The 26,058-nt window shown below is 37.0% G+C and overlaps 1 protein-coding gene across 3 annotated transcripts in view; it reads right to left on the reverse strand.

The window, feature by feature from the left end:
* Nucleotides 1–123: 123 nt before the first annotated feature.
* The window catches only part of LOC120312467 (NACHT, LRR and PYD domains-containing protein 12-like), a 62,645-nt gene continuing 36,710 nt past the window's right edge, over nt 124–26,058 (reverse strand). For 2 of the 3 annotated variants that reach the window (XM_039353226.1, XM_039353227.1), the window contains exons 9-14: nt 25,615–25,785; nt 16,697–16,864; nt 16,129–16,299; nt 10,414–10,572; nt 6,028–6,198; nt 124–2,333 (exon numbers count right to left, since the gene is read on the reverse strand). In XM_039353226.1, coding sequence (XP_039209160.1) covers nt 2,231–2,333; nt 6,028–6,198; nt 10,414–10,572; nt 16,129–16,299; nt 16,697–16,864; nt 25,615–25,785 — 943 coding nt within the window. In that variant the 3' untranslated portion in view covers nt 124–2,230. The remainder of the gene's footprint in view (nt 2,334–6,027; nt 6,199–10,413; nt 10,573–16,128; nt 16,300–16,696; nt 16,865–25,614; nt 25,786–26,058) is intronic. The other variant, XM_039353228.1, reaches the window with a different exon arrangement.

Raw genomic sequence — 26,058 nt, forward strand, 5'->3', positions numbered from 1 at the left:
TTGGAAAATAATTGGACCCTCTCTTCTTTGTGGCAGCCCCTCAAATACTGGAAAACTGTTATATCCCCCTCTTTCTTCTTTTCTTTACACTAGCCAAACCCAAGTCCTGCAGCCGTTCTTCATATATTTTAGTCTCCAGGCCTTTAATCATCTGAGTTGCTCTTCTCTGATTTTTTTCCAAACTCTCATCTTTTTTGTAATATGGTGACCAAAATTGGCTGATGTAACTTTGAACAATCGCTGAGTGTACATTAAGTAAGGACTAGCTGCAAGAGCTGCCTGTGCCTTTCAATATGATTTCTAGAGCGTCCTTGCAGCTATAACCATATGCAGGGCCAGTTCAGTGTGTAGGAATGGAAGGTTTAATAATACTTACTTTTTTTAAGTGGCTGGCTGAAGAGGAATTTCCAGCTGTAGAACTTGTTTCAATCTATTATAAAGCATTCTGCAAAATTCCTGGCTTCATAATATCACCACCGTATGTGAAATAATCAAATCTGATCATGACATGTCCAACAATTTTAATAATTGAGAACTGGAGTAATACATGATCAATGAAACGTCTTGTACTGGGTTTTCATCAAATATAATGTAAATTTTATATTTTTTCCCACTGAAATTCTTGTTGTTGCATACCAATTCTTCCGTTCAAATTCTGCATCAGTTTAATCATAGAATATTTAATTTGTTTAGTTTCTTAATTGTATTTTACCGCCCAGCAACTTATAAATGAGTTGCTCCATTTTGTCTTACAGGGTTTCCTAATTCAATAAAGTCTCTAATAATTGCCTTGGTTTTGCAATTATTTTAGAACTGTGCAGCTTATTTGAAAATACTAAAACTGGTTTGGTGCTTCTGGCCATTCTAAAGACAGAATCTCAAAGGGTTTCTATCTTGTTTGAAGAATCAGAATGCCCACTTCTTGGAAGTTCAGTTTGCTTATGCTTTTAATTTTATAAACCTTCATCCAGTAGAAAGAGGATGGCCTCTGAGATAAATTACACTGAAAAGAATCAGTTCAAAATTTATTGGGGGACAGGCAAACCAGAAACAATTTATAGAAAAATTGTGAGAACTACATGTAAAATCAGACTTACATGTTGGATTCAGGCCTGAGCTAAGTATGTTCTGCTCCGGTGATATATATATATTTCATAACAATTGAAGCAGATTAATCAGTTACAGTAAATGAAGCAATTGCAGTACAGTCAAAATCAATGACACATCAGAAATTAATCAAGGCAAAATCTGTGGACAAAGATGTCCCTTTAAATAAAAATATTAAATTCCAATCTTTCCTAGCCCTGTTCCTCATGCAAGCATATTTAAGCATTGGAAATTATTAAGCATAATGGACAATATAATTTCTATATATCCAGTGAATGTCTACAGTATGCAGGGCAGCAACCATTATCCCGGGAGAGGGACCATCCCTGCCACAACACCCAGTGGGTGCATGAAGGGCAGGAGTTGCTCAGATGGAAGAAGAGCAGAAGAAGCAAACTGGGGAGCACTTCTGGACTGGAAAAAGCCAGAAATGACTTTATTTTTCATATTGAAGCAGGAAGATTGGAGTATAGGATAACATCATACTAGGAGCCTTGGTGGTGCCATGGTTAGAATGCAGTATTGTAGGCTAACTCTGCCCATGGCTAGGAGATCCATTCTGACTGGCTCCAGGTTTACGTACCCTTCCATCCTTCCAAGGTTGGTAAAATAAGACCTAGATTCTCCTTATTTTTGTCCCAGATATGCTAACATTTGTCAAGCACTCAGAGAGTTGTGCAAAGCACTATGGAGTGGTATATAAGTCTAAGTGCTATTGCTATTGCTGTCTCATCCTCCCCTTGGAAATGGTTGGGGTTCAAACACCTGACTAGGCTATCTGGCCATGCAGATCAGCCATTTTTGCCATAAGTATATTGTCTCATTATTCGATTAGTTCATTAGCTATTGATATGTCCTCCCAAATTTCACTGGTTTTCCCTTTGTATTTTGAATCCCTTTATATTTTGAAGATTCAAAAGATCAATAAATTATGTTTTATTGTCCACATTTTCATTAATAGGTTTGTGTGCTTTCATTCCTGTTGCATTTTTCAACTGAAAAGAGAGAAAAGTCCTCAGTTCAGATTAAGTGTTTTCTGTAAAGAATGTTCTTCAGACTTTCATTTGAAATATATTAAATTCCAACTCTTCCTAACCGTATTCTACACAAAAATAAAACTAGATCAAACAAGCAAGCACAAAGAAGCAGCATTTACACTGGGGGCTCTAGCTACATGTTCCGGGTCCATCCATTCACCCTTCTGTACAATATGTTTTCCATTCAACCTATAATGAAAAAGAAAATCTTATTTTAATATGTCAACAAAAGATAAGGACCCATAATAACTCTAACAGAATGTGAAGGGACCCACCTGACCATCTTTGAGGCCAGACCCAGATGTTCAAATATAATCTGATGTACCCCATATAATTCCATTTATTTGATCACACTCTTTCCAGGCACATTTGATCTGATTCAAAAAACCTTTATTTTAATCGTCTTTAGAAGGACTCACTATCCCTATAAAATCTATCCATTTTCAGAAAGAATTCTTTCTTCTTTGCTTTGGTGTACCCACATTACTCACATTGCTCTGCATGATTTTTCCCCCAGAATCAGGTAAAAATCATAGTTTCCTCATATTTTTATTTCATCTCTCAACCTGAGTAGTGCCCCTCTCCCTCCCTAATTTATCCAGCCTGGTCCTCAGTCGATCCTCCTGATCAGTAGACAAGTAGCTCTCTTCCATGATTTCACCCCTGTCCAAGATATCACTGGGGGCCAATAAGGACCAGTTGAAAGGGCCGTACTGTGGAGCAGCCATTGGTGGATTGATCTAAGGCAGGGGTAGGCAACCTTGGCTCTTTTATGACTTGTGGACTTCAACTCCCAGAATTCCTCAGCCAGCCAAGCTGGCTCAGGAATTCTGGGAGCTGAAGTCCACAAGTCATAAAAGAGCCAAGGTTGCCTACTCCTAATCTAAGGGCTCGCTTTGATTCAAGAGAAATGTTTACTTCTGGAAGTCTTCAAGGAATACTTTGATTTAAAGTTCTATAATAAACTTTTAAGACAAATCAGGAAGTATGAAAGAAAATAGTAATCTAATAGTGATGTCATCACATTTGGAAAAGAAATGGTATGGTAACACAATAAAGGTATTACTGTTTTGATATAGGCATTGTTATATACTTTATATGATAATGCAATTGTTTTGTATCTGAAATATCAACTGTTTACCTGAACTGAATTTTATATTTAGATGTACAATTATTTGTTACTGTTACTCTCCAATTCAAAAAATGAGATTGACTGGTTCTGGATCAGGCTGAGCTACATCAGATGTGTTTTGCCTTCAAAGAGAATGAATATGAAATCCTCACTTTGTCTTGGCTTAATTAAAATCTTTTCCGGGCTCCCCCAATCTGCTCAGTATTTGGGGTTTGTAAGAATCTGGAGCAAAGTTCAAGTCTGGCTATTGGAAGACCCAATTCCACAACCAGAGAAATTTGGACAGGAGCATGAACAGAACATGCCAAGCACTGAAGATATTATCTGTGATATTTGATAAAGATGATAATGTACTGAATGGCTCTAATCTTTCCAGTTATCACACTTTTATACATCCATTCAGTGAATCTTGTCTAAATATGATTATGTTTAGATCCAATCCTGTATGTACTTGAGAAGCAGGCAGGTTTCTCTACATAAATTTGTTAGGAGAAAGTTCTGAATTCAAGTCTGGGATAGGTCACAACTAAGCACACTAGACAACTGCTTCAGATGGAGGATGGTTTGTTCAACAATGTTTCATACAGTATCAGACAGTTCTCAAAGGTGGCCAGGAGTGAAAAGGTTCGGGGCAGTAATGTTTATAGTGAGATTGAGCTTGCAGATGCATGAGCTGGAATGTATGTTTCCAAGAATATTTGAAGTCTGGTGTCTAAGGGATTTTAATGTCTGGAATGGGCTAGTTTTCTTATGATTAAGAAATTGGTAAATATTTTCAGCCTAGGCTAAAAGGCTTAAGTGTTGTGGCCTTTTGCCACATTGTGTTTCCATCATAGCATTGTTGATGGATTCACTGGATAGTGTGGTGTGTGTGGGGGGTATTAGCATGTGGAATGGATGGTAAGGGGTGGCAGGGATGGCATTCCCCCCCCTTTCTGTTCTACATTCCCACACTTTGTAAACTATTAGACAGAAATGGTTTGGATCTCATGCAATCATCAGCCCAACTTGTCTCTGCTATCTTTAAGGCAGCCATTTTTCAAACAGCAGGATAGTGTTGTGCTCATACAATATGCTACCTATGTCCCTATCTACCTTGAAAAGAAGAGGTGTGAAAAGTAACTTAACCACACCTTTTCTTTGGACTGTAAGAAAACTAATCTCAACAAACCCAATGAAGCTCAGTAACTGAAGATTCAAAAGATCAGGTTCAGAGTCTTTGCAAATCCTATACACTGTAATAGAAGAACTGAGCCAATAGGATATAAGGTTGCAGGAATGAAATCTCCTCTCCAGCAGTCTCCTTGCTCCACATACCAGCTTGGGTAAGAATCTGACAGAACTGAAATTCATTCTATAGCACCATCTTCCGATTTTATAGATAAGCCATGTGATTATAAATTGATATATATTCCCCCCTTGAGTGATGGATCGATCTCATTAGATGTATGCAGACTAAAATAACTTTATTATTTTAAAAAAAGAATGAAGAAAATGTGAACATAGGGGTTTTTTTTAATGTTACATAGTCACATGAAAAGCGATCATTAAGGGATCATCTCAAGTGAATATCCGATGGAAAAAAATTCAAGAGTTAATTCACATGGTAAGTTTGTTTTGGTCTCTTACTTCAGACTTGTTTTGTAAAATTATTCCTTGGCTTCTTTTCATAGGCTCAATACATTGTGTCATTCTCAGACTATGAAAAGACAAGTGCTTTTCCCAAAGAGAGATGGGGAGGCTGTACTTTTCCTAAAGGCCAAAGTAGCCATCCTTCCTCAGAAGGATCCCATACAAGATAGGAATGAGTCATTTACATCACACACTGCACACCGTATGGGAAAAATATCTTTTTTCTACAAAAGTTCAAATGCTTTCCTCAATCAGTTTCCTCTTGTGTATTTTTCTCACCAGGACCAAAGTGCAGTGAAAAGAAGAATCTCAGTTTTCTCTAAGAGCACCACACCCTCCCAAAACAGGCCTGCTAGAAGATCAGTGTGGTGGAGAAGGTACTGGATGAAGTCAAAGGGAGCTTCCCCAGGTGCTTCTATGGGCCCAGAGTCATCACTCACTTTCAATGCATTCAGAAGAGTGATTGATGGATGTTTTTCTTACCAGAAAGCAATGCTGAATGGGAGCAGAAATGAAATCATGGCAATCCACCAGTCACTGCCCCTAAAGTCCCCCACAATTATGTTTTATGAAGAGCAGCACCTGCCAAGCTCATTACTCAGTGTAAATTTGTTTGTTTATAAGACTTATATGACTAGCCATCTTATGCAGCACAACTCTGGGCAGCTCATAACAACAGTAAAAAGCAAAAATAAGTAAAACCAAAACATGGCAATCAGGTCATCAAATATCATGCCAGCACATTTTTCAGTGAGTCAAAGAGAGAAAAGATGCAATTAATATGATAATTTTGCTGCTGAATCTGAAGGTTTTACTTATTATCACAGTTCAATTATTATGTCTTGTGTTTTTGTACAAGAAATAGATTAAAGATATCAATGCCTTTCTCAATAAGGCAAGAAAAAAGTCCATAACAAATTTCTGTTAAACAACCAAATAAAAAATTTACATGGAATAAGTGAATAAATTCTCATTAATGAGGAAAATATGTTCAAAATATCAAAAGTAAAATACTTCACTTAATTTGATTTAAATTAAAATGTCTCTATAATAAACAAGACCTAAGAAATCAGATGACAATATAGAAACCAAGCAGAAATGAATAAACTGATAGTTTACCATAGCTCCTTTAACTTATGCCCTGAGTGTTTCAGTTCTTCCCAGAGCAGCTTCATCTCGTAGTCACTAATGCAGTCACCATGCAAATGCAATTCACGTAGTTTCTGGTTTATCTTGACAATTCCTGCAATCTGACTTCCCAGGTATTCTTTCATGTACTCTCCATTAATCCTACAGAGAGAGGTCAGAATAATTACAAATACTGGACCGGATTGGCTACCCGCAGAGTTCTATAAATGTTTACAAGCTACATTAAGCTCACCAATGAAAGAAGTTTACAATGAGGTATTACTAGAGACTAAATTACCAAACAGGACAGAAGCAAATATTACTATAATACCAAAGGAGGACACAGATAAAAATTATAGACCAATACCACTACTAAACAAAGATTACAAAATCTTCACTTCAATAATAGCAGAGAGACTGAAAAGATTTTTGATTGAATTTACTCATCTAGAACAAAATGGATTTTTACCAAAAAGACAAATAAAAAACAACTTAAGGATTATTTTAGATACATTGGAATACTTTGAAATGCACAAGTGTTGGGACTCAAATATGTGAACAACCGGTTCTCTGTGTGGATGGCTGCTTCTTGAAGTCCATTCTGGGCCTGGACAACAAAAAATTAGCTACTGGTTCTGCCAAACTGGTGCAAACTGGCTGAATCACACCACTGAAATGCACCCAGGAAAATAAATGGCACTAATTTTCTTAGATGCTCAAAAAGCTTTTGACAATGTAAGTTGGCAATTTAAGATACAACAATTAAACTGTATGGACTTTGGAGAAAAATTTATAAAGATCATTAAGACAACATATGATAAACAAACAGCAAAAGTAGTTGTTAACGGGGACTATACAGAAAACTTTAATATAAAGAAAGGCACAAGACAAGGATGTCTGCTATCCCCACTGCTATTTATACTAACTTTGGAAGTTCTCAATAGAAATATCAGACAAGATCTGGAAATCAAAGGAATGGAGGTAAAACATGAAAGCTATAAACTACAAGCATTTGCAGATGATCTGGTATTCATTTTAGAAGAACCGTTGGAGACAACTCTTAAACTATTGAAAAGAATAGAAGAATTTGGAGAAATAGCAGGATTGAAAATAAACAGAGAAAAAACCAAAGTTATAGTTAAAAACTTTACAGATAAGCAAAAAAAAAAAACTGTCAGAAAAAATAGACTTACAAATAGTTAAAAAAGTTAAATATTTGGGAATATACTTAACACCAAGATGTGCAACGGTAAAAGAAGATAATTATTTAAAATTACTAAATCAAACAAAATTAGATTTGGAAAAATGGAAAAACTTAAACTATCAGTGTTAGGAAGAATAGCTACTGTGAAAATGAATATTTTACCAAAATTCCTTTTTTTTATTTCAAACAGTACCTATAAAAATAGAGAAAAGGTTTTTTGATGATTTGAATACACTGATCTTGAAATTTATTTGGCAAGGAAGGAAAGCCTGAATTAAACTGAAAATGCTACAAGAAGCTAAAGAAAATGGAGGATTTGGACTACCAGATTGGGTCTTATACTACCAAGCATGTTCTCTAACATGGTTAAAAGAATGGATAACCCTCAGAAACAAAAGGTTGTTATATTTAGATGGATATGACTTGCAACTTGGATGGCACGCATTTTTATGATATGAAAAGAATAAACCCCATAGATATTTCCAAAATAAATAAGAACCAAACTAAATAAGAAACACATTATTATTTGTATGTAAAAAGATAAACCAAAAAATCTATAAATCCCAGGATGGCTATCAACGATGGAAGCATTTGTTTATTCAAACTTAGTTAAATCTGAGAAAATTCTAACATATAAGGATATGTTAGAATACAGATGGGAAATTAAAATCTAAACAAGAGTTAGAAGATCAGGGTATTGACTTATCATGGTGGCCTCGACTGCAAATGCAATCGAGGTACAAATAAAGATGTTAAAATATATGGCTTTTATAAAGACCAGAAAATATTTGATCAGGGTTGTTGACTTATGATGAAAAACTGATTAAGAAATTGTATAACTTTTTATTGAATTTGAAAATGAAAGATGAACAAGTGAAAAAAACAATGATAATATGGGCAAAATTTTTTGGATACAATACAGCAGACATGTCAAACATAAAGCCTGGGGACCGGATGCGGCCCGAAAAGTGGTTTCATGTGGCCCATGAAGCCATCCTGGAAACAGTGAGGGAACGGCCCCTGCTGCCTTCACTCTGGCCCAGGCCAGCCAGGAGCCAATGTATAATTTTGTGGTGGCCATCTATGCTGAACCGCATTCAGTCTTAGCTCCACAAGGCCGCCTGGAAACAGCGAGGAACCACCCCCTGCTGTGTCAGCCCCGCCCCCGGGATGCATGCTGGGGAGATGTCACCCTTTGTGAGGAATGAAGAAATGGACCATGCCTTGGCACTTGCATGCCCCACCCCCTTTTGCCAGAGACCCTCAGATCTGTCGCACTCCTGCCCAGGCCCCCGCAGGCACCCTTGACATTAACGATGTAGAGCTGGCCATGCCCACCCAGTAGGCCGCACCCACCTGGCCCCCTGGGGGCAACCGCAATGCTGATGCGACCCTCAATGAAATTGAGTTTGACGCCTCTGCAATACAGAATTAGAGAAATGGCAAAATCTTTGGGAAAGAAACTATAAATTGACAATGGCAACTTTGTATAAAGAAAACTTATATAAAATGTTTTATAGATGACATCTTCCATCTGTCAGATTAGCAAAAATGTTTAAAATATGTCTAGTAAATGCTGAAATGTAATCAAAATCTTGGTACATATTATCACTTGCGGTGGACATGTGTTAAAGCAAAAAAAAATTGGACAAAAATACATAATTGGTTAGAAAAGATGTTAGGGAAACATGTAGATTCTAAATCTGAACTTTTTTTATTAGGCATGATTCCAGAAAAATTTGATAAACAAGGTATATATTTTATACTATGTGTATTAACAGCAGTTAGGCTTGTATTTGCTAAGCACTGGAAAATGAAAAAACACCATTGGATGATGAGATAATCAAGAAAATACTGGACTGTGCTGAAATGGATAGACTCATATTGAGAATCAAAGAAAAAGAAGATAGAGAATATTTTCAAACATGGAACTTATTTTATCAATGGCTGGAAAAACGAGACAGAGAGTAAGAACTTAACTTCTATTATTAAGCAAAATATTAACCGAGACAACATGTTGTTTATTAAGCAGTATTGAATTGTAACAATAGAAAATTAATAAAATACTTTTAAAAAAAGAATAATTACAAATAGATCTTAAAAACTCAACTATGAACAGAGGTCTTGAAAAATCTGGAGGGAATTCCAATATTTGTGGTCTCCCTGAATATGTTTACAAAAGCAGTAGCACTTAGACTTATATACCGCTTCACAGTGCTTTACAGCCCTCTCTGTGGTTTACTGACTCAGCATATTGTGCTCCAACAGTCTGAGTCCTGATTTTACTGACCTCGGAAGGATGGAATATGGAAGAGTCAACCTTGGGCTGGTGAGACTCGAACTGCCAAAATGCTGGCAGCCAGGAGAACTAGGCTGCAGTACTGTACTCTAACCACTACACCACCACCAGAAACTGATTATCAAAAGATAATTGCACATCTCTAACTGAAAATTCTGCTCACCTACATAAATCACTCTCCATGTAATCTGAAAGTTTGAGCCCCTCACACAGTGCTTCTATTTTTTTTCATCCTTAACATAGACAAAGAATCCTAATTCAGTGACTGTTTTTCTCAAGAATTTCAGCAAAATTCCTACAATGGTTCTTTGACAGACTGTCCACCAAGCCTGAATTAGAATAATATCTTTGAAAAGAAACATGAACTCTGTATTCTTGAAGGGCCCATACAGAACATGATTATCTGGTGTCTTAAAAATACTTCCTTGTGGATATATTTCCCAAACAGAATCACTTAAATCAGTGGTTCTCAACCTGTGGGTTGGGACCCCATTTGGGGTCGAATGACCATTTCATGGGGGTCGCCAAACAACGCAGTCCGCCATTTTTTTTCTCCTTTTCCTTAGCTGTGCTACTCCCTTTTATTCTATTGGCTTTTGAAAGCCAATAGAATGGATTCTGTTGAATAGAGTCTAATTCTATTGGCTTTCAAAAGCCAATAGGAATTGTCCAGACTGTCTCTGCCCTCCTGAGCCCGCCAAAAGTCCCATTCTGCAAATGGTGCTGCACCAATTGAGTAGTCCTCGACTTACGACCGGTTGAGTAGTCCTCAACTTATGACCGGTTGGGGGGTCGCGGCATTAAAAAGGTTGAGAACCACTGACTTAAATGAAATGACACAAATCAAACCGAAAAACAAACACTGCTCACTCACCGTAGTGCTTTCAATTTACAGTTAGAATATTTAAGCCCTGCAGGAAGCATTTTTGCTGCTCTGTCCTCTCTGTAGGTGGGAAACAACTCTAAGTCTCTCATCCTGAGTACACGTGTAAATTGCCTGCTGAAGGGTTGAGTCAAGAATTTTGCACCAAGTCTGTAGGGAACAATGCAAAATATTACCATTATTTCTTTTTTTTTTTAATTGAAAATTTTTAAATTTTACAAAACAAATCCCTTCCCCAACCCCCCCACCCTCCCATACCCTCCCCCACCTTCCCAAACCTCCCATACCGTCCCCCAACCTTCCCAGAGCTGAGTACAGGCTTAATTAAAATTTTTCAAAAAAATATTTAAAACACCTATAAATCCTAAGCAAATCTAAATACATTAAATTAAACAGGTTATCTTCTCTAAAAAATAATAATTACAATCATTAAACACGTTATAATATACTCTAAACATTTTCTAATATCATACTTATATTATTATCCATCATTCTTTATAAACTCCCTCCAAAACACAAATTTAAACATTACTTTCTTTAAATATCTATACCTACAATATAAAATCTAATCTCTCCCTCTTTCTTTATCCTAAAACACAAAAGTAAACATATAAACATTCATTATACCATTAAAACTAAATACTCTCTTAAATACTTAAACTAAATACTTAAACTTAAACTTCTTATCTAAAATTTTCATTCAATCTCCATAATCTTCTCTCCTATCAAAAAAAAACTTAAAAGACATATATATCCTAAACAAATCTAAGTACATTTAATTAAACAAATTATCTTCTCTTAAAAATAATAATAATAATAAAAAAACCCAATCATTAAACACATTATAATATACTCTAAACCTTTTCATATCATACTTATATTATTATCCATCATTCTTTATAAACTCCCTCCAAAACACAAATTTAAACATTACTTAAAACATTAAAATTCCCTTATACATATTTAAATCTTTACCAATAACAAATTCCACCCACAATAAACACATTCCTTATCAGTCTCTCTTATCCATAACCTCGAAAGAAGTGCTTTGAAATCTGCCCTTAAAGGTAGCTCCAAAAAGTTTGTAAATCTTGCTTCTCCCGCAGACTCAGTACTTTTTTGAATACTTAAACTAAGTACTTAAACTTAAACTTCTTATCTGGAATTTTCATTCGATCTCCATAATCTTTACTCCAATAACCAATTCCATCCACAGTAAACACATTCCTTATCAGTCTCTCTTATCCATAAACCTCGAAAGAAGTGCTTTGAAATCTGCCCTTAAAGGTAGCTCCAAAAAGTTTATAAATCCTGCTTCTCCCGCAGACTCAGGAACCAATACTTGTGAGGCTTCCTTAACCTCCTTCTTCTGTTTCTCTTTTTCTTTACATTTATATGTTGCACGAGGTGTCCTCTGCTCCTTCATCTCAACTTGTTGAGGCCCCTCGAACTGAGATTTCTCATTTTTCATTAATATGGGCTCTTCAGACTGCAATTCTACCCTTAAAGGTTGCTCCCAAAAGTTTATAAAGCCTACTTCTCCCGCAGATTCAGAAACCAATACTTGTGAGGCTTCCTTGACCTTCTTCTGTTGCTCCTTTTCTTTACAATTATATGTTGCACAGGTTATCCTCTGCTCCTCCATCTCAACTTGTTGAGGCCCCTCGAACTGAGATTTCCCAATTTTCATAAGTATAAGCTCTTCAGACTGCAATTCTAGCTTCTTTTCTTCCAAAGCTTTAAACATAATAGATGGCGATGAACATACCCCCAGGACCGAAGTATAAAAGTCTTTTGCTTTAGAAACAGTATTAAGTCTATAACGTATCCCCAGGTAACTCACCACCATTCCAGTCGGAACATCCCATCTGAACAAGATTCGTCTCTTTTTAAGTTCATCTGCTAAAAAAGCAAACTCCTTTCTTCTTCTTAAAATTTTAGATGGGATCTCCTTTAAAATTATAACATCTTGTGAAGCAATTTGAAACCTCTTCTTATAAAAAGCTTGTATAATTTCGTTGCGCAGGGATCTTTTCCCAAAGTAAATTACCACATCTCTTGGCAAGTTCTTTTGCTCTGCCACCACAGAATTAACTCTAAATGTATTTTCAATTTGACTAAGTATTTCCTCTTTTTCTCTATTCAAAATCACAGCAAAGTCCTTTGCAACCATCTCTCTCAGATCTCTTTGCACAGACTCTCTCAAGCCTCTGATTCTTAAAGCATATTCCATTTGTCTATATTGAAGCATAAGAATCTCATCTTGAAAATTTTCCATCTCTTTTTCCATGCTTTCAAATTTTCCCTCCATCAATTCCACTTTTTCTACTACCTCTTCTACACGAGAGTTCAGCTTTTCAAGAACAATAGAGAAAGGTACTAGACAGGGGTGTCCTTTATCGCCATTGTTGTTTGTTTTAACACTGGAAATATTATTGATCAAAATTCGAGAGTCTCAGGAAATTAAAGGAATAGAAGTTAACAAAAAAGAATATAAGTTGAGAGCTTTTGCGGATGACTTGGTTGTTACTTTGTCGCAACCTGATTATTCTGCAGTAAACTTATTACAGTTGATTCATCATTATGGTTTGGTTTCGGGTTTCAAGATTAATGTAAATAAGACTAAAATCTTACCTAAAAATATGTCTAGTCAGGAGAAGCAGATTTTGGCTAACTTGACGGGTTTTGAGATTGTTAATAAGGTAAAATATTTGGGGGTGATGTTGTCTGTTTCTAATGTAAAATTATTTAAAAATAATTATGAAAGGTTGTGGGTCAGGGTACAGAAGGACTTGAAGAATTGGGAGAAGTTGCAATTATCCCTCATGGGAAGAATTGCAGTGATAAAAATGAATATTCTACCCAAGTTTCTTTTTTTGTTTCAAATGTTACCGATTTTGAAAAATGAGATTAATTTAAGTGAGTGGCAGAAGGGTCTTAATAAATTTATTTGGGCAGGGAAAAAGCCAAGGGTTAAGTTTAAAATTATGCAAGACTTCCGTGAGAGGGGTGGACTTAAGGTACCAAATTTGAAATTATATTACGATGCGGTGGTCTTAACACTAATCAGTGATTGGGTAAATTTGACAAATCCTGAGATACTTCATTTAGAGGGATGGGATTTACTTTATGGGTGGCATGCCTATTTAATATTTAATAAAAAAATGGACTGGGTCTTTAAATCTCATATTTTAAGAATTTCTTTACTTAGGATTTGGAGAAAATATTATAAAAGTGATTTTAAAGTTCCATTATGGGCTATACCTTGGCATGCGATAGAAGGAATAAAAAGAGGAGTAAAAATGGACATGGTGTCTTATAGTCAGTTACTTAGATGGGATGGGCAAAACTGGCAGTTAAGATTACGGGAAGATTTAGCGCAAGAAAATATTATTTATTCTTGGTTTCAATATAGGCAACTAGTAGATAAATGGAAGGTGGATTGTAAATTGGGTTTTCTTAGAGAAGATGGAAATCTTATTAAGCAAGTCAAGGATCAAAGACAAACCCATATCAAGAGAATTTATGGGGTATTAGTTGAAATGGACTCAGAAACGGAATTAATTAAAGATTGTATGATTAGATGGGCGCAGAATTTTGGTGTCCCAGTCTCATTGGACATTTGGGAAACCATTTGGGTGAGAAATGTCAAATTTACACAAGCACAGAACCTTAGGGAGAATTTTTATAAAATGTTTTATAGATGGCACCTTGATCCACAAAAAATGTCTCTTATGTACCCTGACGTGCAACCCAAATGTTGGAGATGCGGTTATAAGGATGCTTCCTATTATCATATTTGGTGGTCTTGCAGAGAGATAAAAGCATTTTGGATCAAAATATGGTGGAATATCCAGAGAATTTTTAGAAGGAGGGTAAAATTTACTCCGCAATTATTTTTGTTAGGCATTGTTACAGATTGTGATACAAAGGAGGTTGTATTGATGTTAAATTTGTTTACAGCCGCTAGGCTGTTAGTAGGACAATATTGGAAGAAGGAATCTCTGCCTACATTGCAGGAATGGTTTCTTAAAGTAGCTTATCTGGCGGAAATGGCAAAGATTTTGGCTTTCTTAAAGCAACAAACGCAAGAGAAGTTCCTTGCTGTTTGGGACAAATGGATAAAATTTATACAATTTAGATTGGGTATACAAAAATATCACATAGCTTTTTTATAAGTTTTATTTTTATATATATATATAGATATTTTTATATATATATATATAAATATAAATTTTTAATTTAATTTTTTATTTTTATTTCTTAATTTTTAATTAAGCCTATATTCTGCTCTGGGAAGCTCAGGGGGGGGAAGGGAGGGTTTTTGTGAGGGGTGGGGGATGGGGTTTTTTTTTATATATATATATATGTAATGTTTAGTTTCTTTTTTGTATATGTTGTCTTTTGTTTTGTATTGTTTTTGTCTTTTTGTAAAATTTATAAAACTTTCAATAATAAAAAAAAAAAAGAACAGAGGCAACTCCTTTTAAAGCCAAAACTATCTCTTGCCTCAAAATCTTATTATTTTCCTCTAAAATCTCTTTCATTTCTCCCCTAATTTGAGATATAATATTTCCCATCATATCTTGCAAATCCTTCACCATTATTGACTGTGCCAAGGAAGAGGGTGAAGCTATTGATTTAGTTGTTGCGCTGATGATAACACCGAAGAAGAAGCCACCTTAGGAGCTGTAGGAATTACTGGGTGCTTTGGAGCCATCTTAAAAAAATCTTTACTCCTTCTTAAAAATTACAAAAATTAAACAAAAGAAAAAGAGAGATTAACTCCAAAAAATCAAAAGATCCTTCAAAAGGAGATCATTATAATAAAAAGAAAAGAGTTTTAAAAAAAAGGAAAAGGGAAGAAGAGAAAAATGATTAAATAGAAAAAATCCATTCCATTTTTTAAAAGTACAAAAAACAAAACAAAAAAGTTAAACAAAAATAATAATGCTTCTAAAATCCAAACCCAACATCAAAAAAAAATCATTATAAATAATCAAGTCCACATTCCGTTCCAGTCATTAAAAAAAAAAGGAAAGGGAAAAAAAATACCGAAAAGCCTGCCGATCGCCATTTTACTTTCTCTTTCAACAAAGGAATAAATAAATAAATAAATAAATAAAAAGAGGGAGTATAAAAATAAAAGTAAATCTTTAAACTTAAAATCCAAATAAAATCAAAAAAAGCAAAAGCTAAATCCTCTACTCAGCTCTGTCCGCTTCTAAGAAAAACTCACCAGATCACTTTAATCGCGGAGGTGGTTGCAGCGGCTTGTTTTGTCCCTAGGGACAAAAGCAGCTGGGAAGCGGAGACAGTCTGAACTCCGTGGGAGCACTCTTTTCACCCCCCAAAAAAGCCTTGGGGGTGCATAAGAGGCTCTACCACTATTCAGACAACCCTCTTCCCCCTTCCTTTGCCCGGGAGGGGGATTTTGAACCGCTGAACAGCTGATGACCGCTGTTCATAGCGATTCAAACACTTACCCAGGAGGACGGCTACAAAGTAGCCGCCATCGCGCGCGCAGATCCACCGGAAGCCACCATTATTTCTTGAAAAGCAAGCAAGGATTGTATTTTGTAGAAATTGAAGAGAATATATGGCATACATGGCAAATAATGCCTCTCTCTGGATATATTTCCAGAAGACAAACACTCAAGGGAAAGCAACACACATCAAACTGAAAAAGAAACACTGATCACTCACCCTAGTTTTTCTATTTTACAATCTGGATGTTTGAGCCCCTTACATAGCATTTCAATTACTCTGTCATCTAAGTAGTCGGGGAACAGATCTAATTCTCTCAATCTTTGGTTTTTCATGAGTATTTCAGCAAAACGCCTGCAGAAGGATTCTTTCAGGAATTGCCCTTCAAGCCTGTAGGAAAAAGTGCAAAATATTACAATTATTCCATCAAAAACAGGCATGGACTGTATTCTTTTTTTTTCAAAATTTTATTTATAATACAATTAAAAAACATTGGCTATAACATGACATTCATCCAGTATATACATTCTTATCGAATCATTCCACATTTTACAATTGATTCTTCATTTCTGGATATACATCTAAGTTTTATATACAGTACTTATTCTAAAATAACATATATTTCTATCTTAACACTAGTCTTTAATCCCAACCGGGCATGGACTGTATTCTTGTAGGAACTGCAGAGTATGATTATATGTGGAAAGTGAGGCCTTTCCTTGGATGTATTTCCAGAATATAGTCAAGAGAAAGTATATCAAACTAACAAGAAACAGTGATCACTCACCTTAGTTTTTCTATTTTACAATCTGGATGTTGGAGCCCCTCACATAGCATTTCCTCTACTTCTTCATCTAGAATGTAGAGAAATAACTGTAACTCTCTCAATCTCTGATTTTTCTTGAGTACTTCTAAAAAATGCCTGCTACAGGACTTCACAAAATCTTCATGAATCCTGAAGAAAAGAGTTCAAAAAATTAAAATTATTTTGTGAGAAACAATATGGACTCTGCTACAGAATACAGAATAGCGGAGTTTGAAGGGACCTTGGAGGTCTTCTAGTCCATCCTCCTGCTCAAGCAGGAAACCCTATACCATTTAGTCCAATCTTTTCTTTAAAAGTTCCAGTAATGAAACACCCACAACTTCTGGAGGCAAGCTGTTCCACTGATTATCTGTTCTCATTGTCAGGAAATTTCTCCTTAGTTCTAGGTTGGATTGTTCCTTGATAGTCTTCCACCCATTACTTTTTGTCCTCTCCTTAGGTGCTTTGGAGAATAGGTTAACTTCCTTTTCTCTGTGACTACCTCTCAAATATTCGAAGACTACTATCATGCCATCCTTAGTCCACTTTGTTAGACTTGACATACCCAGTTTCTGCAATCATTCATCATATGTTTTAACCTCTATTCTTGTAATCATCTTTGTTGTTCTTCTCTGCATTCTTTCAAAAGTGTCAACATCTTGTTTGTATTGTGGTGACCAAAACTGGACACAATGCTCTAACTGTGGTCTTACCAAACCAGTATAAAGCAGTACTTTCACATGACCTTGATATCATCCCTCTGTTTATGCAGCCCAGGACTGTATTGACTTTTTTGGCAGCTTTTAATTGGTTGTCTACTAGGACTACTAGATCCCTCTCACAGTTACTGCTTTTAAGCCAGGTTTCACCTAATCTGTACCTGTGCATTTGATTTTTCTTGCCTAAGTGCTGGACCTCACTTTTCTCACAGCTAAATTGCATTTTGTTGGTTAGAACCCAGTGTTCAAGTCTGTGAAGATACTTCTGGATCCTTAGTCTATTTTCTAAAGTATTGGCTATTCCCCCTCAACTTGGTGTCATCTGCAAATTTAATGGGTTCCCCTTTTATCCTCTCATTTAAATTATTGATGAAGATGTTGAAGAGTACTGAGCCTAATACAGAACTTGGGTTACCCCACTGCATACTTCCTTCCATGTAGATGCAGTTCTATTGTGGTGAGGATTACACATTGTGTGTAGTTGGCTAGCCAGTTATGAATTCATTCGAAATTTTTCTATCTTACCAAGAAGTAGATTGTGGTCTACTTTATCAAATCCCTTAGTGAAGCCCAAGTATACGATGTTCACTGCATTTCGCTGGTCCACTAATTTAGTCACTTTGTCAAAGAAAGCAGTAAGGTTTGTGTGGCATTATCTGTTTTTGACAAATCCATGTTGGCTTTCAGTAATAGCTTTGCTTGTTTTTAAATGCTTGCAGATCTGTTGTCTGATTATCTTTTCCAGGATCTGCCAAGATCCAAAAAGAAACCCCCACTAAAATCCAAGACAGAGAACAAGAAAATGGCAAAGCCCTCCTCCCTTACATAAAAGGCACCACAGAAAGAATCAGCAAGATCCTCCACAAACACAACATTAAGACTGTCTCTGGTTCCCGGAGTGCATCCCGGAGTGCAACCAGAGACAGGCATTTAACAACTATATATAAGATTTCTTTCAGCATCTGCCTTTTAACCCTGATGATGTCAAGTGTATTTGACGAAAGCTTGGTTGATTAAACTTTTATTTCTTAAATTTCTCTTGGTGATCATTATTTTAATAAAAATGGAAATTCCCAAGAGTCAAATTTTTACTTGTATTTTTAATATGTATGTATGTATGTATGTATGTATGTATGTACGTACATATTATGTGTCCCTCTTTCCATCTTTTTTACTCATCTGTTTTGTCTTTGTTTCTTCTGGGAAGTCTTATTTTTTTCTTTTTCAGTGGTATTATGTTACAGTGGGCTTTTATAATCTCATCTTTCAGTTTCCCTAGCTTCTTGAGTTGTGAGAGATTGAGATAACCCCGTTAAGATTTTCTTCCATGAAATCCTTTTTAAAAAGTTCATCTATTTCCTCTGTTTGGTTGGATGGTCTGTAGTATAACCCTAAGGCAATGTCATTCCTTTTTCCTTTTATATTGACTCAAATGCATTCAAGAAGGTTTTTATCCATTTTTTTGCATTTCTATGGCTATTACTTATATATAATTTAATTTCATTTCCTCTTTTATTAGGTCTGTTTGTTTTGAACATTTTAAATCCCTCTAGCTGTATGTTCCAGTCCTAGATTTCATCCCATCCGGTTTTGGTAATGGTAACAATATCATGTCTGCCATCTTGTACTAGGACTTGAACTTCGCCCTGTTTGTTTCTCCTACTTTGAGCATTAGTGTACTGTACAGCATCTGAGTCCTTTTTGGATGATCTCTGTTTGCTTCCTAAACCTCTTGCTTTGTGTGTGAGTTTCTCTTTTTTCTTACCACTTGGTTGATTGCCCTGAGATTTATGCTTGGAATTAGCTTCTAAAATTTCATCTCCTCCCTCCAGTTTTAGTTTAAAGGTCTTTGGATAAGACAAGAACTTCCAAAGAAGTTATTCCCCGTTATTATGAGGAATAGCCTATTCCCTGCCAGAAGCTCCCATACAGGTATTATAAACCATAGTCTAGGAATCCAAATTCTCCTGATGGCATCATCTCTTAAGCCAATATTATTATTAGAAGCATATGCATTGATACATTAGCTGGGAGACTACAATGCTATTGTAGAGTAGTAGTTTGGTTGCCTATTTAGGTACATGTGACAGGCTTGAAGCTTGCTTTGTTGGTGCAACAATTATTGCTTTTAGCTTGCCAATGAACTTGGGGGGAGGATGGGAAATTGGAATGCAGGCTACAGAGATAAAGGAGGCAGAGCGTGAGAATCAAGGATGATTCACCAGGTGTCTGGCTTGACTCATTTTCTCATAACAATACAAAGAAACCATTTGATTCATGGTAGTGCCGAAGATGGCTAAAGCCATGAAAATGGGACTAGTCTCGTTAGCAAAGTGGCACCCCACTATGCATTGAGGAAAAGTCAAGAGAGGTGTTGTGATGGTGAAGATGGTCCCACCCCTTTGGGAGAGGAATGCCCCAAAGCTAAATGTCAAGGGGAGGCAAGGAAGAGGCCCGAGAGCATAAAGGGAGTGTCGGAATGAACATCAGAGAGTCCAGCATATTACTGGGTAAGAATCAAGGAAGTCAATGAGTGGAAAGTTATCCCTTTGGGGCTACAAGGAGCCCCTGCTGTGTTTATGCAACTAAGTAAGGAAGTGCTGCATGAGCATCTATACAAAGGGGTCCTACTGTATTTGGATGACATTCTCATCTATTCCGAGATGATGGAAGAGCATATGAAGTTAGTATGAGAGGTGTTGAGAAAACATTTGGGCGCTAAGCTATAAACCAAATTGTCAAAATGTGAGTTTCACAAGACCAGTTTGGACTATCTAGGGCTAGGCTATAAGGTGTCTTGCGAGGGAGTGGAGATGGACCTAGGAAAAGTGAAGTCCATCCCAGAGTGGCAAACTCTCCGAACCCACAAACAGTTGCAAAGCTTTCTAGGATTTGCAAATGTCTACTGCCAGTTTATCCCATCCTTCGCAAAAATCACCTTATGAATAACAGAACTTTTGAAAATGAGCCCCGGTGGATGGAAACCCTGACTCAGTCAGCCACTGAATTGGACAATGGAATGCCAAATGGCATTTGAAAAGGTAAAGAGATTGTTTGCTGCAGAGCCGATCCTAAAGCACCCAACCCTGAGGAGCCCTTTGTGATTCAAGCAGATGCCAGCGATGTCGTGGTGGGGACAGTGCTGCTTCAAAAGAAGAGAGAGGGACATCTTCAGTCATGCATTTTCACTTCCCAAAATTTAAATGAAACTGAGATCGGATGTGGTGGGGGCGGTGTGGGAAAAAGAAGCCTTCACCATGCAGGGAGGAGGGGGCACTACTGACATGGAGACAATTCCTAGAGAGGAGTAAAAATCCCTTTGCAGTTTGTACTGATCATAAAAAATCTAGAGGCACTGAGGACTCCCTGAAAACTCTCCCCTAAGCAAGTTCGGTGGCTTCAATACTTCAATCAATTTGACTTTGTTTTGAAATACATCCCAGGGAGAAAAAACTTCCTAGCTGATGCACTGTCCTGCCTGCCCCAATATAAAAGTACTTGGAAGAAGTGGTGAACCCTATTATTCCCATGAGGCAATTGGAAGCTGAAGTGAGCTTTCTATTATCACTATTATCAAGTGATAATAGAAAAGAAGGAAGACCCCCTCCCTGATGATGCTTTCATGCCTCAGATGAAGTGGGAACTACAGACCGATGTATTGTTCGGAGCCCACTGAGGAGAACTAACATTAAGGGAGGAGTTAGCCTGGAAGGGGAGCAAAATGTATGTCCCTGACAGTCTATGACTACAGTTTTACAGAGGAGCCATGATACTAAGCAAGCTGATCACTTTGGATTCTTAAAGACTTTACACTTGACTAAACAACAATTCTGGTGGCCTGGGATGAAGAAGGACATAGAAAGCTATTTGAAAAGCTGTGCCACATGTACGGCCATGAAGCACAGACCAGGGGAGAGTCCAGGGTTGCTGCAACAAGTGGCTGATCTAACCCGGCCTTGGGAAGAAATAGCCATGGACTTTAGTCGAGTAGAGAAAATATGGTGATATGGACAGTGGTGGACCTATTCTCAAAGCAGGCCCACTTCACAGCATGTTCTAGCCTCTCATCTGCCCACAGACTGGCCAGGATGTTCCTGCAACATATTTACCGGCTGCACGGAGTGTCCAAATGCATAATCTCTGACAAGATGTCCAATTTACCTCCAAATTTTGGTACAAATTTGTAAAGCTAATAGGGTCCTCTCAAGGTCTTAGTTCAGCTTTCCATCTGAATATGAATAAGTAATAAAAAAAGTTGAAATGACTTAGATAAAGGAAATGTTTTAGATACTTAAATGTGATTGAGTTTAAGAAAATTATAATGGATAAAAAAAGTTTTGAGTAAGATTTAAAGGACTAGATGACTAGATATATTAAATGAAATGTTTAAAGATTAAACATATTTTTAATTATGGTTTAAAAGAATAAGAAATCTAGGAAATAAATATATATTAGCTTAGGAGGGATATATATTTTAAGTAGTATGTTATTTTTTATGTTCCTTTATTCTTGTTCTCCTTTTATTCATTGTTTTATCTATTTGTTAAGAAATGTAGAAGTGTGAGATGGTTCATATGGAAAAATTGAGTTAAATTTTAAAATGTAATTAATTTTTGAGAAAATTTTAACCGGTAAGAATACTTAGAATTTCGTGGGAGAAACAAACTAAAATAAGGACTGTAACAGGATCTATGATAAGGCAACCAGAATGATTGGATAGAAAAGAAATATTATATTGATGTGATTATTATTTTTAGGAATATTGGGGAAAAATTATATATTGAATTGTTATCTATCAAAACAATAAGAATTTTATTAACTCAATGTTTGTAAAAGAGGATATTTTGAGAAAGGAGGAACTCAACTAAAAACATTATGTGGATTATGGATTATAGAAATCAATTGTTAATGATTGTTTTACAAATGTAACCCAGACAACATACTGTTCACCAATTATTAAGTGATTTATGTTTTTTTTAAAAAAATCAATAAAATATATTACAAAAAAAAAGAGAAATTGGAATGCTGGCTACAAAGATAAAGGAGGCAGACCGTGAGAATCAAGGACGATTCACCAGGTGTCTGACTCAACTCAGAGACATTTTCTCATAACAATATAATTGCATTTAATTGGACAATATGATTCATCCATGAATCTTTTACCATAGGGGTTTGGGATGGGGCTTGCCAGAGTTGGTTTTGCTTTCACATGTGCCAAAATGATGTACTCAATAAAGTTTTGGAATGTCTCGAAGGTGTTTGCTTGGTTGATCAGAAGCTTGACATTATGCTTGTGCACTTCCCATGGTGCACCAGAGCAGGGCTTTTCAACTGGTGGTACGCATACCACTTGTGGTACATCAGCACCTGGCAGGTGGTATGCGTATGACAGGTTGAAAAGCACCATAAAAAAGTGTAAAAAAAGTGTAAAAGTGGATGAGGTGAAGTTGCACAGGCTTGTGGGAAAGTCAGCTGGAGCTGCGTGAGGTGTTGCCTGGGTTCTGCTGAGAGCTCAGGATCAGCGCGCACAGCTCGGGCTCATTGGCGGCAGCCTTGGGGATGGCAGGCACCCCACAGGGTCTTTGGGCAGAGATTCAACTGGAGCTGCGTAATGTATTGCCTGGGTCCTGATGAGAGCTCCAGCTGATTGATGGCAGCCTTGGGGGTAGCAGGCAGTCCCATGCAGTCTTCAGGCATAGATTCAACTGGAGCTGCGTGAGGTATTGTCTGGGTTCTGCTGCTCCAGCTGAACAAACCCGGGAGAGAAAAGGAGCAGGGGGAGCAAGAGGAAAGGCTATAAAAGGAGTAGGTTTTGGCAGGAGAAGGAGAGAAAAAAAGACAAGGGGGGGAAGAAAGTGCAGCCCTGAAGAGAAAAGGGGGGGGGAGAGGAGATGATATAAAAGAAGGAGGGGAGAGAAGAGAGGATATAAAAGAAGGAAGGGAGAGAAAGGATATAAAATGAGGGAAGAAAAAGGATATAAAAGAAGCAGTGGAGAAAAGAGATGATATAAAAGAAGGAGGGGAGAGAAAGGATATAAAAGAAGGGGTGGAGAGAAGAGGGTATAAAAGAAGGAGGGGAGAGAAAGGATATAAAAGAAGGGGTGGAGAAAAGAGAGGATATAAAAGAAGGAGGGGAGAGAAGAGAAAATATAAAAGAAGGGGAGAGAAGGGATGATATAAAAGGAGGGGAGAGAAAGGATATAAAAGAAGGGGGAAAGAAGATATAAAAGAAGGAGAGAGAGAAGAGGGAATATAAAACAAAGATGGAGAAGATATAAAAGGAGGAGAGGGTGAGAAATTTGTTAAATGAATTTTGCCCCATTTTATCACTTTTCTTTGTTAAGTGAATCTCTGCAGTTGTTAAATTAGCAACATGGTTGTTAAGTGAGTCTGGCTTTCCCACTGACTTTGCTTGTCAGAAGGTTGCAAAAAAGGATCACATGACCCTGGGACAATGTGACCATCATAAGTATAAATCAATTGCCAAGCAACCAAATGTAAATCACATGACCTGGGGATGCCACAGTCATAAGTGTGAAAAATGGTCACAAGTCACTTTTTTCAGTGCCATTGTAATTTCGAATGGTCACTAAGGGAACTGTTGTAAGTCGAGGACTACCTGTACCTTATCACTTTGTTCCTTTTTTGGGGGGGTCATCAAGTTTTTGACACCTTGCTAGGTGATTGGTGCTACTCGAATATTGCCATAGCCTAAAAGTGGTACAGTCTGTGAAAAGGTTGAAAAGTTCTGCACCAGAGGAAGTGAGCTAGCTTTGCACAAGAAAGAAAAACAAGCAGCATCCAAGGCTCCCCTGCCTTACCCGGAACTGCCTCACAAATGGGTGTCACAACAAGAAAGGTTCAGAGCTGGCAGGAATTAGACTGCCTGCAGGAAGCAAGTGATACCTATTTATTTACTCACACAGAACACGTTTTCAAACTGCAAGGTGGGCAGAAGCTGGGGCAAGTGAGGGGAGGTTACCCCGCCACACAGTGCTAGGGCTCAAACCGCTGGAGCAGAGACCATCTCCAGTGTCATTAAGTCATTGAGCCACCATGCCTCTTTTCTTAAGCCAGTGGTTTACTCCAATGTCCTCCGTACCTGATTGGATGCTTACCTTTCATTGTGAGTACAGAGGAAAACACCATCTGTGCCCCCATCTCTTTGGCCCTTCATGCCTAGCTACTCATAATAGCTTGATATGTTTTTTCTGTATTGTTATCATATCATTCATCCCCACATGAAAGAGGAGAAAAGAATAATAATCTCTGGACTTAATTATTTTAGTAAGGTTCTCAGTCATACCTTTGATCTTTTGTCCTGGGAGACAGCAAACTACCCTAGACAGGTGAAAGGTACCCTAGATAGATGCAAGGTTTTACACCTGGCAGGAAAAAAAAGGTAAAAGTACAGATTAGGTGACACTTGGCTTAAAAACAGTAACTATAAGAGGGACCTTGGAGTCCTAGTGGATAATCACTTAAACATGAGTCAGCAGGTACAGCAGCAGCCAAAAAAGCTAATACAATCCTTGGTTATACACAGAGGCATAGAATCAAAGTCACATGAAATATAGTACCACTTTACAAAGCCTTAGTAAGACCACACCTGGAATAGGACAGATGGCTGTCCAATCTTTTCTTAAAAATCTCCTGTGATGAAGCACCTACAACTTCTGAAGGTAAGCTGTTCCAATTGTTAATTGTCCTCACTCTTAGGAAGTTTCCCCTTAATTCCAGGTTGCTATTCTCCTTGATTAATTTCCATCTATTGTTTCTTGTCTTGCCTTCTGGTACTTTGGAAAATAAGTTGACCCCTCTCTTCTTTGTGGAAGCCTCTCAAATAGTGGAATACTGCTATCATGTCCCCCCAAGTCCTTCTTTTCTCTAGACTAGCCAAACCCAAATCCTGCAACCATTCATCATATGTTTTGATCTATAGGCCTTTAATCATCTCAGTTGCTCATTTTTGCACTTTTTCCAAAGTCTCAACATCTTTTTTGTAATGTGGTGACCAAAACTGGATGTAGTACTCCAGATGTGCTGTTACTAAGGATTTATAAATCAGTACTAATACTTCACGTGTTACTTCACGTGTTACTTTCTCTTGACTGCTTTATATTAAAGCAGTCAAGAGAAAGTAACACACATCAAACTGAAAAAGAAACAATGATTACCCACCCTAGTTTTTCTACTTTACAGTCTGGGTGTTGAAGCCCCTCACAAAGTATCTCCACCACTCTGTCATCTGGCTTGCAGAGCCACAACCACAACTCTCTTAATCTCTGGGTTTTTCTGAATACTTTTGCAAGGTCCATGCTGCAAAATTCGGTCATGGTGTTTCCAACTAGCCTGCAGGTATGAATCCCAAAAAATTGCAATTATTTTTTGGAAAAGAAACATAAACTATAGTCTTCAAGGAAATGAAGATAATATGGAGAATATGGTTATTTTCTGATAATAGAACTGTCTTGCAATCTTAATAATTAATTTCAACACTTATTTCAAATGCATCTGGACCCTTAGTCTGTACTTTCCAAGGTCAACATTCTCATCACTCTTTTGCTATTTATTCCAAAATAAGATTTTTTATTGTTTACATTTACATAAAACTTCTTTTGCTTA

Source organism: Crotalus tigris, unplaced genomic scaffold (genome assembly GCF_016545835.1).
Source record: "Crotalus tigris isolate CLP2741 ecotype Arizona unplaced genomic scaffold, ASM1654583v1 scf7180000018504.2861643, whole genome shotgun sequence".
NCBI lineage: Eukaryota > Metazoa > Chordata > Lepidosauria > Squamata > Viperidae > Crotalus > Crotalus tigris.